The 16,966-nt window shown below is 42.9% G+C and overlaps 1 protein-coding gene and 1 long non-coding RNA gene across 3 annotated transcripts; one reads left to right on the top strand and one right to left on the bottom strand.

Annotated features, from left to right (window-relative positions):
* On the top strand, positions 1-412 carry LOC310767986. Its single transcript, XR_014551141.1, has 2 exons — positions 1-325; positions 357-412. It is a non-coding gene; the product is annotated as an uncharacterized lncRNA (long non-coding RNA).
* A 796-nt stretch (positions 413-1,208) lies between these two features.
* LOC310767959 (gap junction beta-5 protein-like) lies at positions 1,209-15,877 on the bottom strand. Of its 2 annotated transcripts, XM_083625632.1 has the most exons (3): positions 15,725-15,869; positions 5,896-5,966; positions 1,209-2,854 (listed from the first exon to the last, which is right to left on the bottom strand). In XM_083625632.1, exon 3 carries the CDS (start codon positions 2,827-2,829, stop codon positions 1,993-1,995), a length of 837 nt encoding a protein of 278 aa, XP_083481758.1. In that variant the 5' UTR covers positions 2,830-2,854; positions 5,896-5,966; positions 15,725-15,869; the 3' UTR covers positions 1,209-1,992. The 2 variants fall into 2 exon arrangements, with proteins under 2 accessions (XP_083481758.1, XP_083481757.1); XM_083625631.1 differs by lacking the exon at positions 5,896-5,966 and having other exon boundaries at positions 15,725-15,877.
* Between the last annotated feature and the right edge of the window lie 1,089 nt (positions 15,878-16,966).

The raw sequence follows: 16,966 nt of genomic DNA, 5'->3' as shown, positions 1-16,966 counted from the left end.
TATTCAATTGAAAGTGTAGACAACAGATGTATCTTTCCCTCTTCATCTGTTTGTTTTGTAACACAAAAAAACTTTAATAAAAACCATTTTTTTAAAAAAAGATGGGAAGGTAAATCACAAACCCAGGAAGGAAGATCTACAGTGCAATGTTGTCTGTGTCTACTCAGAAATAATCTGTATTGGATTCAATGAGGCTTACTCCCAGGTAAGTGAGGTTAGGGTTGCAGCATTAGTTGGGAATTTTGAGTACAGCTGGGGATCATTAAACTGACAATAATGCTAAGAGTTTATGACATGAAATAGTTGGAATCTTGTAGTGGAATATGTGAAAACAGAGTTGGAAATAACTGGGGCAGGGACTGATTCAGTTCTCTCTCTCACACACCCATATCCACCCACATATATGATCTTTTTTTAAAAAATCTACATTTTATGTTCAGCAGTTAGATTTAGTAGGCAACATTCAGTGATGTCTGCCTGCTTGTGTAATGGAAAGCTCCTTGTGCAAGGGAACTGCTGTGGAGAGTCTGCCCAACAATTTGGAATTGGGGTCACACGGTGACCTATAGTGGGGAGGAGAGGAAGGAGAAACCCCACTTTGTGCACAGAGCTGTCTGTTTGTGCTCCATTGGCTCTCACTCAGAGTTTTGTATACATTCATATGTATGTATACATTTATTGTGTAAAGGTAAAGGTAAAAGACCCCTGGACAGTTAAGTCCAGTCAAAGGCGACTATGGGGTTGTGGCATTCATCTCGCTTTCAGACCGAGGGAGCCGGTGTTTGTCCACAGACAGCTTTCTGGGTCATGTGGCCAGCATGACTAAACCGCTTCTGGCGCAATGGAACACCGTGATGGAAACCAGAGTGCACAGAAACACTGTTTACCTTCCTGCCATAGCAGTACCTATTTATCTACTTGCACTGGTGTGCTTTCTAAATGCTAGGTCAGCAGGAGCTGGGACAGAGCAACGGGAGCTCACCCTGTCGTGGGGATTCAAACTGCCGACCTTCTGATCAGCAAGGCCAAGAGGTTCATTGCTTTAGACCACAGCGCCACCCGCATCCCATTTATTGTGTATGTTATACAGTATATGACTCTCTTTCTTCCTCTCTCTCGATAAATAATATTAATAATAAAAAAATAGAAAATGTGTATATTTTTCAGAATAAGAACTGCAGTGCTGCAACAGGACTAGACCAACACCATTTCTTCTCCATTAGTGATCTTTATTTCAATATTGCTTTTCACTCCTGAGATCTCAGTACCAAGTATGCTAGCCACCTTTCGCTGGTGGTGGGGAGGTCTTTAAAAATTTGACTGGATGAGTTATGGGACAGTATACAATGTAAGTGGTTTAGATGGAATGAGCTGAGGGAACTAGTGAATTTTGAAATGACTATTTAATATATTCTTGGATCAAATATGGACATCAAAAAATCGAACAGCCTGAGCTGGGTTGGGGCCTGAAATACTGTAGGCCATTCCTTTCTCCATCTCCATCTTGCACAAAGGGATGCAAGAAAGCACTATTTTCTGTTCCATCACATATTTTCCAGACGCAGCTCTGTTTCCCTCCTGCTGCACTTTGGCTTCTGACAGAAAACGGCATTAGTCATCTCACTGTGGCACAATCTTATGTAATTAATCATGTCATTCTTCCCTATTCATTTCAATTAAAAGGAAACATAATACTTTTTGGGGGGTGGGGGGAGAAAACACCATCAGTTACATATCATCGCATATCATTTGTGGACTGAGAACGACAACGACAAATTTGTTGCAGTGATTTCCTTTCCAGACATGGGATGAATAAGTGCGCACCAGCAATGTCTACTGTTTTTATTGGAATACTCTGACATGCCTTCTGGCACATCATGCAAATGTCCTGCCTAGCAGCAGGCACTGTTCATTCTGAGAATGAAGTCATATTGTTTTTTTCATAAGGTTTCCATTATCAAATTTCCCAGGATTTAATTTTGACTGGGTAGTTTATGTGCTTAGAGTTCTCTGGGAAGGTGGAGCAGCCTTGATGATGGAGGTAGATGGTTTGTAATCTGCACCATGGAACACCTGCACACCCACTTCATTTGGGTCATGTTTGCTGTTGGGCAGAGAGCAAGTGTCCTCTCTTCTCATCCATTCACTGCCTTGCCTCCTGTGGCTTTCATTTTTGGGCTCAAGACACTCTGTACATCGTTTCCCAACAAGGTAGAAGGCTTCAACAAGGCCAAGGAGGATGCAAACACAGGTAGTGATGACCATGAAAAGGGTGAAGATGTTCTTCTCTGTGGGCCTGGCTATGAAGCAGTCTACAACATTGGGACAAGGTTCGAGGGAGCATTTCACCACACTGGGGAGTGTGTAGTTTGGGTACACATGGTGGAAGATGAAAAGGAATATAATGTCCACAGCGGACTTGAAGATGAGGCTGAAGAAATAGGTCCACCACAAGCCTCCACGCTTCTTGCCAGGAGGATAGCGCAGTGCATAGTCTGCTCCAACCTTCTTCCTATATTTCTCCAGTTTGGCTTCTCGGTAGGCAACATGCATGATTACCAGCAGGGAAGGACAGGTAACCAGAATGAGCTGTAGGGCCCAGAGGCGGATGTGGGAGACTGGGAAGTAATGGTCATAACAGACGTTTGGGCAGCCTGGTTGCTCAGTATTGCAGTCAAAGTCCTTCTGGTCATCTCCCCAAACCTTCTCTGCTGCCACTATGTAGACTAGAAGCCGGAAGATGAAGACCACTGAGAGCCAAATACGTCCAAAGGCTGTGGAATATTTGTTTGCCCCGCTCAGGAGCCCTTGAAAGACTCCCCAGTTCATGGCCTCTGGTTTCTACTTAAAATACCTGAAAAGAAATAAGATGATGGAGTTAGAAATGCTATATATGCCTATGTATGTCTAGCAAAGCAACCTCTAAATCAGGTGTGTGGAACCTGTGTTGCTGAACTACAACTCCCATAATTCCTGGCCGTTGGCCACGGTTGCTGGGGCTGATGGGAGCTGTAGCAACAGCTGAAGGGTCAAAGGTTCCCCACACCTTTTTGAAGTTGTCAACAACACCTTGCTGCTAGTCCTGAATCACATCAAAGAGATGGAAAGAACCAAAAAGAACTGACGCTTCCCTTAACTTTCAGTCTTGTCATTTCATGTACAAGATCCATTGTCTTTCTGTATCCATTCTGCCATGCCTACCTGATTTTATCTCCCCTCCTGAAGGTTCATATCAGGTCACCGTAAAAGTCATAATTCCATCTATATCTATATCTATATCTATATCTATATCTATATCTATATCTATATCTATATCTATATCTATATCTATATCTATATCTATATCTATATCTATATCTCTATATATCTATATATCTATATCTATATATCAACTATAATGGTGTGAATTTGCAATCAGGGACTTTGGACGTGCTGAATTATGATCATCTCTTAAGTGGCGTACAGACCTTACAGCAACAGAATGAAGAGGAACATCAGTTTAAATTATAAAATCAGACTTCAGTTAAATGCCTGCTATGATAAAAAGCAGGATTATTGTCTCTCTTGTATCTGCCACCAGTTACCATTGCTTGAAAAGTGTGTGTCCATGAGCTTCACATAGTTGTTTTTCCCCCAAGTTTCTCAAAAAAACAAACAAATAAGACTGCATTGTGAATATTTTCCAGAAAAGTTCAGAAGAAATGAATGACTTGTAAGGCAAGCTGAGGGAACTTGGCCCACCACTAATCATAGCATGTATAACTTTCTGGGTTCAGCTGTGCCCCTCTCCTCACCACAAAGCACAATTGATTTAAGATAACACCTATAGCAATTTATGGACCTAATAGTTTTCTCTGGTCCATGGGGTCACGAAGAGTCAGACACAACTAAACGACTAAACAACAATAGTTTTCAAAATCCATTCATTCTACTACTCCCACGCCATGTGCCTCTCACCCAGAGGGTTGCATGTTTCAACCAATCTTGCTACATGTTCTTACAGGCCAGGAAATAACCCATATACAACCCACCCTGCCCTTATCTCCCTAAGAAGGAAGAAGTGCTACTGGAAGGAAAGAGTCTCCAGGTTTTCTGCAATGTGTAACAGGTGTATGTGTGTGATGAAGGTGCCTAACATTGATCATTGATGAGAATAATGGTGTTGCAAGTTCTCAAGAGTGTCTCCATTTCGTTCTGCTGTGAAACATTGGGTACTTGGCATCTCACAGGGCACCGATTTACATAGATGGTTTGCAATATATGGCGATTTACATAGTTTGATGCAAATATAGGAAGAAGTACAATTAAGCAGAAGTACAATATATTTTGCCACATATTATGGTGCTGGAGGATACTCTTGAGAGTCCCATGGACTGCAAGAAGATCAAACCTATCCATTGTGACGGAAATCAGCCCTGAGTGCTCACTGGAAGGCCAGATCCTGAACCTGAGGCTCCAATACTTTGGCCACCTCGTGAGAAGAGAAGACTCCCTGGAAAAGACCCTGATGTTGGGAAAGATGGAGGGCACAAGGAGAAGGGGACAACAGAGGACGAGATGGTTGGACAGTGTTCTCGAAGCTACGAACATGAGTTTGACCAAACTGCGGGAGACAGGAGTGCCTGGCGTGCTTGGGTCCATGGGGTCACGAAGAGTCGGACACGACTAAACAACAACAACAACAGCAGCAGCAACAACAACAAAACAACAACAAAGGAAGGCTGTGACTAATATGTCTGCTCAGTTGACTGTCTGCCTCCTCACTATTGATGGGCAACTTGAAGACCTTTGTTTTCCCTTCTTAGGGTTTCGTTACTTGGACTTGGACTAGGTAGCCCTTCAAACTGGGGATGTCCTCTTAACAGAAGTGTTCTGGTACAGGGTAGTTATCTGGAAGAGAAGCCGGGGGCAGAGCCCATTGATTTTTGGTGAATCTGAGGTGGAACCCAACAGATTTTGGCAGAATGCCCAGGGAAGCGTTGTATCTGAGTCTTCTCTCTGAAATGCTAAGTCAACATGAATGTATGTGCCTATATGTAGTGGAGGAGTACCACCATATGAGGTCTCACATCAACTGATACAAACAAAAAATAAGTTTGCCACCAGGGGTGTGTTTCAGCTCTGTGTATATCTCAGTTAATGAGACAGAGTTGGGGGATTTGGGGAATTATTTCATATTTCAATGTTGGACAAAATTAGGGACTCCCACTCTCTGGAGTATCTCTCTTGCTTCAGGTTTCCCCTTTATTTTCTGAGAAACAAAGCCAAGCTGAACAATGAGAGCTTGAGAGGGCAGGACTGGAGAGGTGGGGGGAATCTTTCACTTTGACAGAAAGCTCTAGCTTTTAGTCACAGTGAATTATTTTCCTGGTAAACTCCAATCACAATAATTGGATGTGTGTTAAGTGAACATGAATTTTAGCTGTTAAAGTAGGGAAGATGCTGTGCAGGTAAACTACTCGGGTGGCCTGGTAAGTTACTGAGTCATTTCTCTCTCTAACAATTAAAATAACAGAACTCTATTTTATTCACAGTGAGAAAATGTTGACTTTTCCATTTTTTAAAAAATAATGAAGGTAAAATCACCCAGTGCAATAACTCTGAGCTGGGATAGCTTAGTTGGTACAGAATGAGACTCTTAATCTCAAAGTCATGGGTTTGAACCCCATGGTGGGTGAAGGATTCCTGTATTGGACTAGATGACCCTCGTGGTCCCTTCCAACTCTACAGTTCTGTGATTGCCTCTGGAACTATTTGTCAGAGTTTTGGTGGGTATCTAATGCAGGGGCACCTCCCACATGTCCCTCAAACTGAGTGCCCCTCCCCCCAAAACTAGGGCTGTGTGTGATTTCTGTTCCTTCCTCCAATGCCTGTCCTGACAGGAGAACCACTCACCTATCTTTCTGAAATTTGGCAAGCTTCATCCCTTCAGAAGGGGAGACCATGTCTGCTATCTGCATCCAATTCTGGCAGAAAATAAACAATTTAGAGACTTAAAAAAACAACAAAAAACCAACAACAACCAAAGTTTCCCTGCACAAAAACTCCTGACTAGATCTGCATGACAATTGGCAGGCTTAATCCACTCTGGAGGGGCTCCTTTGATTGTAAATTTCACCCACGTATGTGAAAAGATTCACTTGTTTGTTTGTTTTTAGTTTCCCCATTTTTTGTTTCCAGATTCTCTGTAAAAGTCAATGGAGGCAAAACAAAGTTTCAGATTTAACATAAAGGATTTGGAGTCAAATAACAAATCGTATTGGAAGAGCACAGAATAGATCTGAAAAAGATTGGGCTGCTTACGAATGCTACAGATTTAGATACAAGGTGAATGTTGTGGTCACTACACAATTCTACTTACCACCTCAGTAAATGAGAAGATAAAATTAAAACTGATGTTTCCCTCTCCTTTAAGAATCCCTTATAGAAAATCACAGGGTGAGAGACCGGGAAGTGGAAACAAAATATGTCTTTACAAAATGATTCATCTTTAATCCATAAAATCAGCCAAGGTTTACTAATTCATCACAGACCTAGCACAAAGACCACAGCATAAGAATTTCCATGCTAGAGCAAACAGAATTTCCATTTCCAGAACTTGTTTCCAACCACAGCCAAGCTTAGGCCTTCGTATGCTCAAAAGCAGGGTGTGATGGTGGTTTTCTGCCCTCATGTTAGGAGGGACAAATCTGTTGATTTTGGCTTCTCTCAGTTCGCCCCATATCTGCATCAGTTGATAATATTGTTATGAGTTTGGAGTGCCAGACTCCTCTAATCCCCAGATCCAGCAAGTGTTAAAATCTAATTAAGCCGGCTAGCTTCCTCATGAGGTGATAGCCTGGGTGATGAGCCATTAAGGGGGATTAAGAAGCTCTGTGGGAGATGGCAAATGGGTGGGGCCCCTTGCTCAATTTACAGAGAGTGAGAAGGACAAGAGCCAGGGATGATGCTTCATGTGTGCAGGGATTTGAACTTAATCATCAAGCTGGAAAGCCAGAGAGGCAGATCTATGCTTGATTTCTGTTTGAATCCAAGGCTGCAGCTATGAGAGAAACAAAACCTTTTTGGTTGATGCTGTGAGCCTCTGCATTGTAGGTTCAGGTTGCATACAGTATATGTTTAAATAAACCATATATCATAAAGGCACCAGACTCTCTGCTATGCCTCATTCCCAAAAGGAAACACAGTCTCTGGGTAAGTGCCTGGAACCCCTGGAATCTCGCGCCACTTGGAGATTGGGGTGGTATGTAACAATCTATATATCCACATAAACATTTGTAGTTTTAGGTTCACTTCTCTTAATATTCTGATTTTTAAATGTGATTTTACCACTGCACACCTTATTACAAACAAGTTTCTCTAATATCATGCATTTTTGTACATTTTTGTGTGGGTGGGTGCAAGAGTTACATCACAAAATGCAGAAAGAATATCTACGTTTTCCTTCACATATTGCTTCAGGAAGTGCAAATTGGGTAGGTTCTGAATGACCTTCTCCTGCATCTCTACTAGGGCTGGGCGAGTTATCAATATATCGCCCAGGACCGGTATGAGGGGCAGACCATGATGGCGGTTTCACTCAGTGGTATATCGCTGGCAAAACTGCCACCGCTCTTGAGAGCCCCAGCACTCAGTGTGCCAAGGGGAGTTGGGGACACTGTTAAGCTGCTCCCACTCCCCAGCTGAGGAAGCCCCAATCCTTCTCCTGCTCACTCAGAGAGCAGGAGGAGGATCTGGGCTCACTCATTTGGGGGCAGGGCACTTTCCGCTCCCCTGCTGAGCAGCCCCAATCCTTCTCCTGCTAGCATACAAGCTGGAAAAAGATTTGGGCTCCCACAGTGGGGAAGGGGGTGGTGGTGGTGAGCAAGAGGCCTCTTTATCCAAGGAGGAGGTTGCTTGCCACCCCCCTTCCCCTTGGCCAGTGAAGGGGAAGGGAGTCCTGCTGACGGAGCCTGCCAGGCTCCATTGCAGGGCTCCCTCCATCTTTGTCCAGCTTCATTGGCTCCAACTTAAAAAGGCACTGGGGTGAAAGAGCCTCAGGTCCCATGGTGAGAGCTGCAGCAGTTTCACCCAGCGCCTCAAGGGCTGGGGCCAATGCAGCTTTTTTCAACATTGTGGCATATTGCCAAACTGCGATGTTTGGTTGGTGATCCACTGCAATGTTGAAAACCCAGCCCTAATCTCTACCTGATGTGCTTCACTATTCAGAGTTATTACTCCAGATAGCGGTTCCCTGGAACTACCATGCGTGTTACGCATCAATAGACCTCTCTTCTGTGATTCTGTCTAATCTGCTTTATATCAAATGTGTTATATTGTAAAACTCAGTGGAAAAGCATATGCTTTGATGTCAGACATCTCTGGTGTCCCAAAACAGGGCTGGGCAGATTCGTGGCTTAAACCTTAAGATAACTGCTGCTACTCAGGGTAGACAATACATTGGTAGACAATACTGGTTACGAACTTAATTTGTTCTGGAGGTCTGTTCTTAAGCTGAAACCGTTCTTATCCTGAGGCGTGCTTTCTCTGATGGGGCCTCCTGCTGTGCACGCGCCTCTGGCGTGCGATTTCTGTTCGCACCCTGGGGCAAAGTTCGTAACCAGCTTCAGACTCTCATGCTTTGCAAATGAACGGATGAACAAACGAACGAACGAACGAATGAATGAATGATACAATACAGGGCAATTGGTTACATCAAGGCTGGGGAGCATGTGGCCTTTCAGATATTGCTGAACCACAACTTCCGTCAGCCCCAGCATGGCCAATGGTCAAGAATGGTCAGTCTAGCAACACCCAGAGGACACTACTTTCCCCACTCCTGTGGTAGATGATTAAGGAGAAAAATAATGGACATGGAAGAATCAGAAGAAGACCTGGGAGGACTTTGGCAGAGAGAGAAGGGTGTGTGTGTGGTCATTGCTTGGAATTGCTGTTGTGTGATCTGTGTGTGATCACGTTGTTCACTCTCATCTCTGGACACCAGGCAAAAAAACATTCCTCCATTCCCAGGCCTTTGGCTAATTAGACATGGCCTTTTAAACTGTGTGGGGGGTGTGTGTGTGTGTTTGTATGTGTTATTGTTTTTGTTTGTTATTGCAGTATGCATTTTTGTGTTTTTCTGTTGTAAACCACCCTGTGATCTTTGGATGAAGGGTGGCATAGAAATTTAATAAAATAATCATAATCATAATAATTATACAACATTTATAAGGCACCTACGTTTGGTGATGAATTTAAATGTAATCACTAAGAACATAATGAATATTCCTGTGCGGTAGCACCTACTCCCTGCAACTCCCTGCCTCTTAATATTAGGCAGGCATCTTCAGCTGTAGTGGTTTCAATGCATGATAAACACTTTTCTTGTTTGGGCAAGCTTACCCTGACACATAATGTTATTAGGTACATTTCTTTTTTTTAAAACCGATTTTATCTATATTTTAATAAAATCTTATTTTACTTGCTTTGTAAAGTTTGCTTTTATCAGTATTTCCCCATTAATCTTTTATTTTGTTTTATGTAAACCGTTCTGAGGTTTCTGTTGATTAATTAGTTGATAAATCTTGTTAAATAACATAAGAAGAATCCTGCTGGATCACACCCAAATGGCCAAATGGCCAATTTATTTATGAAACACCTAAGTTGTCCATTCTGCTTTACTTTGTGAAAGCCGTTTTATTGAAGATCCCACCCTCTCTCGCCTCCCTATTTGCTTTACACACTTTTTTAAAGCTTAAGAGACTTGACTGCCATTTTCATCGCTCTCCAGCCCTATCAGGCTTTTCTTTGTGTGCATCCCAGTCCAACTCTACAACTTCTTCTGTTCTATTACATGACGCTATGCATCTCTTATCCAAGAACACAAGATTGCTTGCATGAAGGGATGGTAGAAAAAACTGTTCAAATGTTAATGCACATCTGAAATAATATGCAAACTGGAATACAGTTCTCCCCTTCAAAAATTGCACTTCTCTCAGAACTCCAAACAAACAATGCATTTAAAATGTGCATATTATCACAAAAGAAGACTAAAGAGTGCAGTAATGAAAACAACATACAAAAATAGAGGAAATTTAAAGAAAATTACTTGTGAAAATGCACATACTAGGCAAAATTGTGTGCATCTCTTCTTTTGCCCCTTCACAAATACTTTAGATGCCAAAATTGACTGTTAACTGGTTAGATCAGGTGTGGGGAATCTCTAGCCCTCCTGATGTTGATGGACTACAACTCCCATTATCCATGACCCCTGGACATGCTTGCTGGGGCTGATGGGAACTGGAGTCCAACATCAACTGGATGGCTATTTTTGCACACTCAGTCCTGAAGGATGTGCCTTGAGAGATTGTGCTGAGGACATAAAACGTGCAGTTTCATTACTATGCTCCTATCCAAATCTATTTCCTTCTTTTGCAAATAGTTTCATCAGACAAAGGCGAGTAGTTGCCAGGTACAGCCTAACAACCACAATTAATGGAACGAGGTGGCAGTGGGAATGAGTCATGCACTCTGTCTGCATCATCTGGGTCAGCATCCCCTCCTACTCTTCCCACAGTAGGTGAATCAGATGAACCAACAGGCTCTTCAGGTCAGGATCCCTCCATGTCCCTCTCTGGGCCAAGAAACAAAATATTAGTGATAAACCATAACAACCAAAAGTCCTGTAGTTAGACGGATGGACCAAGCTTCCCATTTCTATTTCTCAGTTTCCCAAGTTCTCCACATTTCCTCATCAGTTTGCAATATATTATTATTTTTAAATAAAAAAAATCCTCACGACTCTGGGGGTGCGGCGTTCATCTCGCTTTACTGACTGAGGGAGCCGACATTTGTCCGCAGACAGTTTTTCCAGGTCATGTGGCCAGCATGACTGAGCCGCTTCTGGCGAAACCAGAGCAGCGCATGGAAACGCCGATTACCTTCCCACTAGAGTGGTACCTATTTATCTACTTGCACTTTGACGTGCTTTCGAACTGCTAGGTCGGCAGGAGCAGGGACCGAGCAACGGGAGCTCACCCCGTCATGGAGATTTGAACCGCTGACCTTCCAATCGGCAAGCCCTAGGCTCAGTGGTTTACACCACAGCGCGACCCGCGTCCAGATATATATATATTAATATGTAGATTTCTATGCACACTTTACTTTAGCACATGCATTACATGGTGCTGCAAAATCTGCAGAAGTGTGAATTTCAAAGGACGGCTGCATTCCAGTTTGCATATTGTTTCAGAAAGTGCAAACGAGTTTGCCTTTAAATAATAACTGAATCAAATTTCTCCCCAAATGTTCACATTTGGGAAAAGACAGAAGCCTGAGCAATAGCCACCATTTAGTGGCCTCTGCCCTCCTGAACTGCCAGCACAGGACAATCGAGCCCTGAGGAGAATGAGCCCTTAGGGGAATGAGAAGAAGCACTAACAGCTTCTTCTAAACAACTTGTCTTTTCTGTTCTATTGTAACTCTAAAAACAAAACAAAAAAAGGATGCTTATTGTTGTAATAGTCCTATATAAACTGCTTTATGAGGCCTGCCTGAAAAGCAGTATATAATTACTGTCAATCAATCAAACAAACAGTCGTCTGCAATGAGCATTCTTTGCAAGAATCAACAAACAGAAGCGAAGCAGCAGGATGTCTTATAAAAGTAGCCAAGATCACATCCTGGAATGGGGTGAAGGGAAAGCATCGTAAGTCCTGGGCACAGTCTTCCAAGCAAACTGGGTGCTCCCATTTCGCAACAACATCCAGTTAAGCAGTGCCTAGTTATAGAAGGAAGAGGAGGGAGTGGTTGGCTAATTCAGAGTCACTCCCAACTCAAGATACAAACATTGTGTTAAGTGTACTTGAGTGTAGTGGTGAACTGGTAGATCATAGAATCAAAGACTTGTAGAGTTGGAAGGGACCTTGTGACTACACAAAGCTTCTGTGGTCCTTCAGCAAACGGGGTTGTAGTGAGAGATGATGGAGAGATTTATTCAAGTCCCCTTTCTTCAGCAGATAAGAGTTGACTTGAGACTCCTGAAGCTGTGTGTGGGTCACAACACACTTGCCTACAATTTTGAAGTGTAAATTCAGTGTGCTTAAAATGACCCATAAATTCTCATTTTTACCTTGGAAAAAGTGTACAAAATGTGTGTTTCATGGGAAATGCCATGAAAAGCATTGGGAAATGGGTGCTTGATGGGTAAAGTGCATCTTACATTAAAAGTGAGAACAAAATACATACAGTTTGAATGTGGACTCTTCAGGCAGCCTTCAAAAAAATAATCCTCACAAAATGGCACACGACAGGCTCATAAATGAACACCAGCAAAACCGAAGGGGCAGAAAATTATTTGGCCGGAGAACTGCATTGCAAAATAATGTGCAATTTTTGAAGAAAGCTTGTGTTTTCCACATCAACCTGCAACTTTTTCAGTAAAGTGCATGAAAGTTCACTTTACTTTTGTATATTCAGGGAGATGGGCCAGTATAGTGTAGTAGTTAGAGTGTCATACTTGGGAGACCAGAGTTCAAATCCCCACCCAGCTGAGGAGCTCAATGGCTGACTTTGGGTCAGCTACTGTATCTCTTAGCCTAACCAACCACACAGGGCTGTTGTAAATATTAAATGGGGAGGGGGAAACCATTTATGTCATCTTGAGCTTCTTGGTGTAAAGTTGGGATGTAAATAAGGAATCTGTACACATTTTACAGTAAAATACAAATTTTAACCTAAAAAATGAACTTTTGTATGCATTTTGCTACTTTTCTTAAGCCAAGAACTGGGTCCCAAAACTTTGAGAAATGTGAAAACCTAAGGATTTCTGATTTCTGATCCATACATTAACCTGGACAGTGTAAATTAGGTCGTTTTGCTTAAAATGCATATAGTGAAATATTTGAGCACCCCAAATTCCGGTCACCTTTTTGTACAATATGTAGGCAGAATGCAATTAAGCCAAGGATGAAGTTTCCTGCATGGCTAATTCAGCTTTTCAATCCAGGAGGCCATTCCCTGAAGGATGGGAAGTGACATATTCTGGGAGGCAAAAGAGGTGACACGAGATTTTAACTACCCATCTCATGTCTGGACAGTTCCAGCACCCGTCTTCTTGTCATTTCCTTAAGGTGTCCTGTGGGCAAAATGGTGCTGTCATGTGTTTGGGGAGGAACAGGTGTGCTTTGTGGAAAACAGCACATAGGCCTTCACCCTGCAATACCTATCACATTATTTGAGGGGAAATAGATATGGGGTTGATGGAAATAGTGGAATCTGGGCGCTCCAGACCCTACCATGTGGCACACAGCAGTAGAAAGAACATTCAGATGGAGCTGGTACTTGCAAGAAACATTAGAGAATGGAAAGGTGTATTGCCACGGCAGAACCTACATGCTGGCCATTATTCAGACCCTCCTGTTACAGTAGAAGAGGTAGTGTGGTGCAGTGGGGACCTGTTATCCCCCCAGATGTTGCTGGACTTCAACTCCCAGCAGCCTCAGCTAGCATGGCCAATGGCCAGGGAAGAAGGAATTTTTAGTTAACAGCATCTGGAGGCCAAAGAAGCCTGTTTGTGCATAGCACATTGACTTAATGTTCATGTATATGCATCTATATACATGTGCAACAGAGATTCATTCACCTTTCCACTCCAATATTTAGTTCAGGGGAGGAAGCTGAATTGTGAAAGAGGACAACCCAGTGCTTGGAACAAACCAGTTCAGCTGAACAAAGTTCACAGTTCAAAAATCTCTGGACTACACCTGAAGTTCATCGGTGAACTAAAAGTCAATTAAATTCATTTTGGGGCAGAACTTTGATTGATTTCTACTTCATCTTCATTGTTCATGCTCTGCCCACAGCAGCAGGAGGTCTGGACTCTTATTTTTCATTTTAAAAACAGTAAGTAAATCAGATATTGATAAAGTTAGAAAGCAAAACATTGAGGCAATGCTTTAGGGCTTATTAGGCAGATATACAGGTGCTGCTGTTGTTAAGGATGTTTAGTCATTTAATCACTGTTGCTAAACAATCAGAAGGAAGGAATGTAAGGCACTTCCTGTATCTTCCCTGCTGGAGAGATCCACTCTTTTCCAACAGGAGCACCTTGCACAGAAAAATACAGGTACAGGAACAAAGAGAATGATGCCATGTGCCTTTAACAGCGGTGTAACTGGCACAAATTATACAGGGCAAGCCTTTTCTTTTATGGAAATACAATAATAAAGAACACTTCATCTGTTGACATTTTGTCTGTCAGACATCTTGTGACCCCTGACTTACTTTTGGACCCTGTACTTCACCACAGCACCTTGTAATATTCTGAATGTTGAGGATGAAGTTTTTAAGAACTAGAAAGTTCATTGGAATACAGCCGAACTGAATAGCTTGCTTTGTAAAAAAAAGGAACCAATTCCTTTTAAGTATGAACTTTCCAAGCACTGGCACAACGCTAGCAATTCTCACTTGCAAGATTTGAATAAGGCACCCCTTAAAACCAACAGTGATTTCTCAGGCATAAGTAACAGAAAACTGGGACCGTCCCTTGTAAATAAGGAGAGTTGGAGCATGTAGGATGACGCTGAAGGTGAGGAGAGAGTGAGAGGTAGGGTTTTGGGTGAGCCAGCTAGTGAGGCATGATGGGTCTGTGGCAGTTCAGACCTTCCTTCATTCTTTCCTTTCCATTGTTGAATATTTCTGGCGTGATGTAACTCTCTTTGGCTTGCGTGGCATTTCCCTTTTAATATTTTCTTAAGAATACTTTTCTTATTACTGTGGAGAAGCATTTTTTTTTAAATAAAAGGTGGTAGCATCCCACCTCACCATTCACACTGTACACCTTTCACAAACAGTGAAAGACTCATCGTGAGGATCTGGAGGTGGGAAAGGGTGGGGTGCGCAAAATTTGCCGTTTCCCCTACTTTCCAACTCAAGTTGCCGAGTAGACTACAAGTCCCACACTTCCCAGCATGAAAGGAGCATGCCATTTGAACAGTTATGAGCGACCCTATGGTTTTGAATGTTGTGCTTTTGTTTTCTGACCAGAATTCCACTGGGATCTGCTAGGCACTAATGAACAAGATCTACATTTCCCCACAAGGTCCCCACAAGCATCCACAAGCACTGCAAACATGGAAGACATTCCACCACACCCACCCAGCTTACAGAAGAGAATATTACTCATGCATGTTTGTTTGCAAAAATCCAGATGAGACTCTCTGCCGTTTTCATGTTGATACCTTTACAGCCAGTGTAAATTAAAGCATGAGGGGATTAGAGTTTGCAAAGTCCAGTTCCCCTCTCCTGAAATATGTGGGGCTTCTCAGGCTCTCCAAAGAGGGGAAAGTTTTCAGGGTAGCCTCAGTGGCAGCCTGGTCCCACATTGCAAATCTGAGCTCCAGCCCTGAAGCCCTGAAGAGTCATTCCATAGGAACATAGGAAACCACTTCATACTGAGTCAGCCTATTGGTCCAACTTGCATTGTCCATACACTGACTGGCAGCAGGCCTCAAGGATTTCAGAGGTGTGTTTGTGTGTTGGGGGTCTCTTTTCCAGCTGTAACTTGAGTTACTGAGGGTGAAACTTGAGACATCCTGCAAGCAAAATATACGCTTTAAGCTTACACTACAACCTTTCTCTGTTCTGCTTTTCCTGCCCCCCCTCCCAGCAGCTCAAACTTTTCTCAACAGGCTAGTTTACATTTCACCCTACAGTGGTGACGGGGGAAAACCACAAACACGCTTACCTGGTAAGAGTCCTGGTTTCCTCACGGGCCTTTTCCCAGTCTGCTGCTTCCTTCCGAAGCATCAAAAAAATATTTTCGCCAGTTAAGAGCCATCAAAGCTCAGAGGCTCCTCCCGGCACTCTGGGAGTGAGGACAAGGCAGAGGAGGAGGAATCTCCAAAAGAAACATTCCATGGGTGGAGCTTTCTAGCACTCTCTTGGTTGCTAGCTGTCAAGGCTGGGGAAAGCAGAGAGCTGTACCAGGTAAACAACAAGGGCCCCCATTAGAACAGCAGTGCAGAATCTATCTGAGTGATCTGAGCAGCCAGTCCTACAATCGCAGGAGGTAGGGATTTGATGGTTAGTCCATTCAGTCCCCTAAAAGAGACCCAAGATTTCACTATTTTTGCAAACATTTCCCTAACTTGTACAATCCCCCCCCCCCACAAAATGCACATTTTATCATGCATTTTCCTCCAAACACATTTTTAGGGTAAGCATTGCAAAATTCAGAAAAGCACACTATCCAATTTAAGTTCAAAATGGGTATATTTCGAAGAACAGCAAACTAGGTCTGTTTATTTTAAAATATGGACCAAATGGAATCCTCCACTCCTGGGGTGCAAGTTCAGTGTTCAAATATTGTGATGAAGTTCCTGGACAAACTTGGGACTGGCTATTGTTTAATACAATTGGGAGCTGCCACAAAATGTTGCAATGCATTCTTCTCACCTAACAGGACAACTCCTGTTCCATCCATACTTATCTCCAGCATACTATAAATTGTGAAGGGGTTCAAGAAAACCATTTAACTCCCCGCCCTGTTTCCCAGTTTTCTTCTCTAACACTCCACATGCCCTGAGTTCTAGAGACCACTGAGCATGCTCAATCCTCACTGGGTTTATTTGAAGGGGGTGTCATCGTTTTATATCTCTGTGAACCTTGGGGTTCCCCTGAGATGCTGATATCTCTCTCTTGCTTCTCTGTGGCCTGTTTTGGTTCAGGTTGGCACAGGTGCCTTTTTTTCAGCATTAGGAGGACTGGGGTTTATATCCTGCTTTTCCATTAGCATTGACCCCGTCACCCCAACAGCCTATAGCAAATAGTTACAACAAGAACAGCAACAGCAACCAAACAAACATGCAATTCAAGCTGCTGGCTTGTTTGATATATAAAGCTCTAAATGGCCTGGGGTCAAGGTTTCCAAGGGATCACCTGTTCACATATGAAACAGCCCCTGGATTAAGATATTTGGCTGAGGCCA

This window comes from Podarcis filfolensis (assembly GCF_964270895.1).
Source record: "Podarcis filfolensis genome assembly, chromosome: 8".
Taxonomy (NCBI): domain Eukaryota; kingdom Metazoa; phylum Chordata; class Lepidosauria; order Squamata; family Lacertidae; genus Podarcis; species Podarcis filfolensis.
This window is presented reverse-complemented; position numbering and strand designations above follow the sequence as displayed.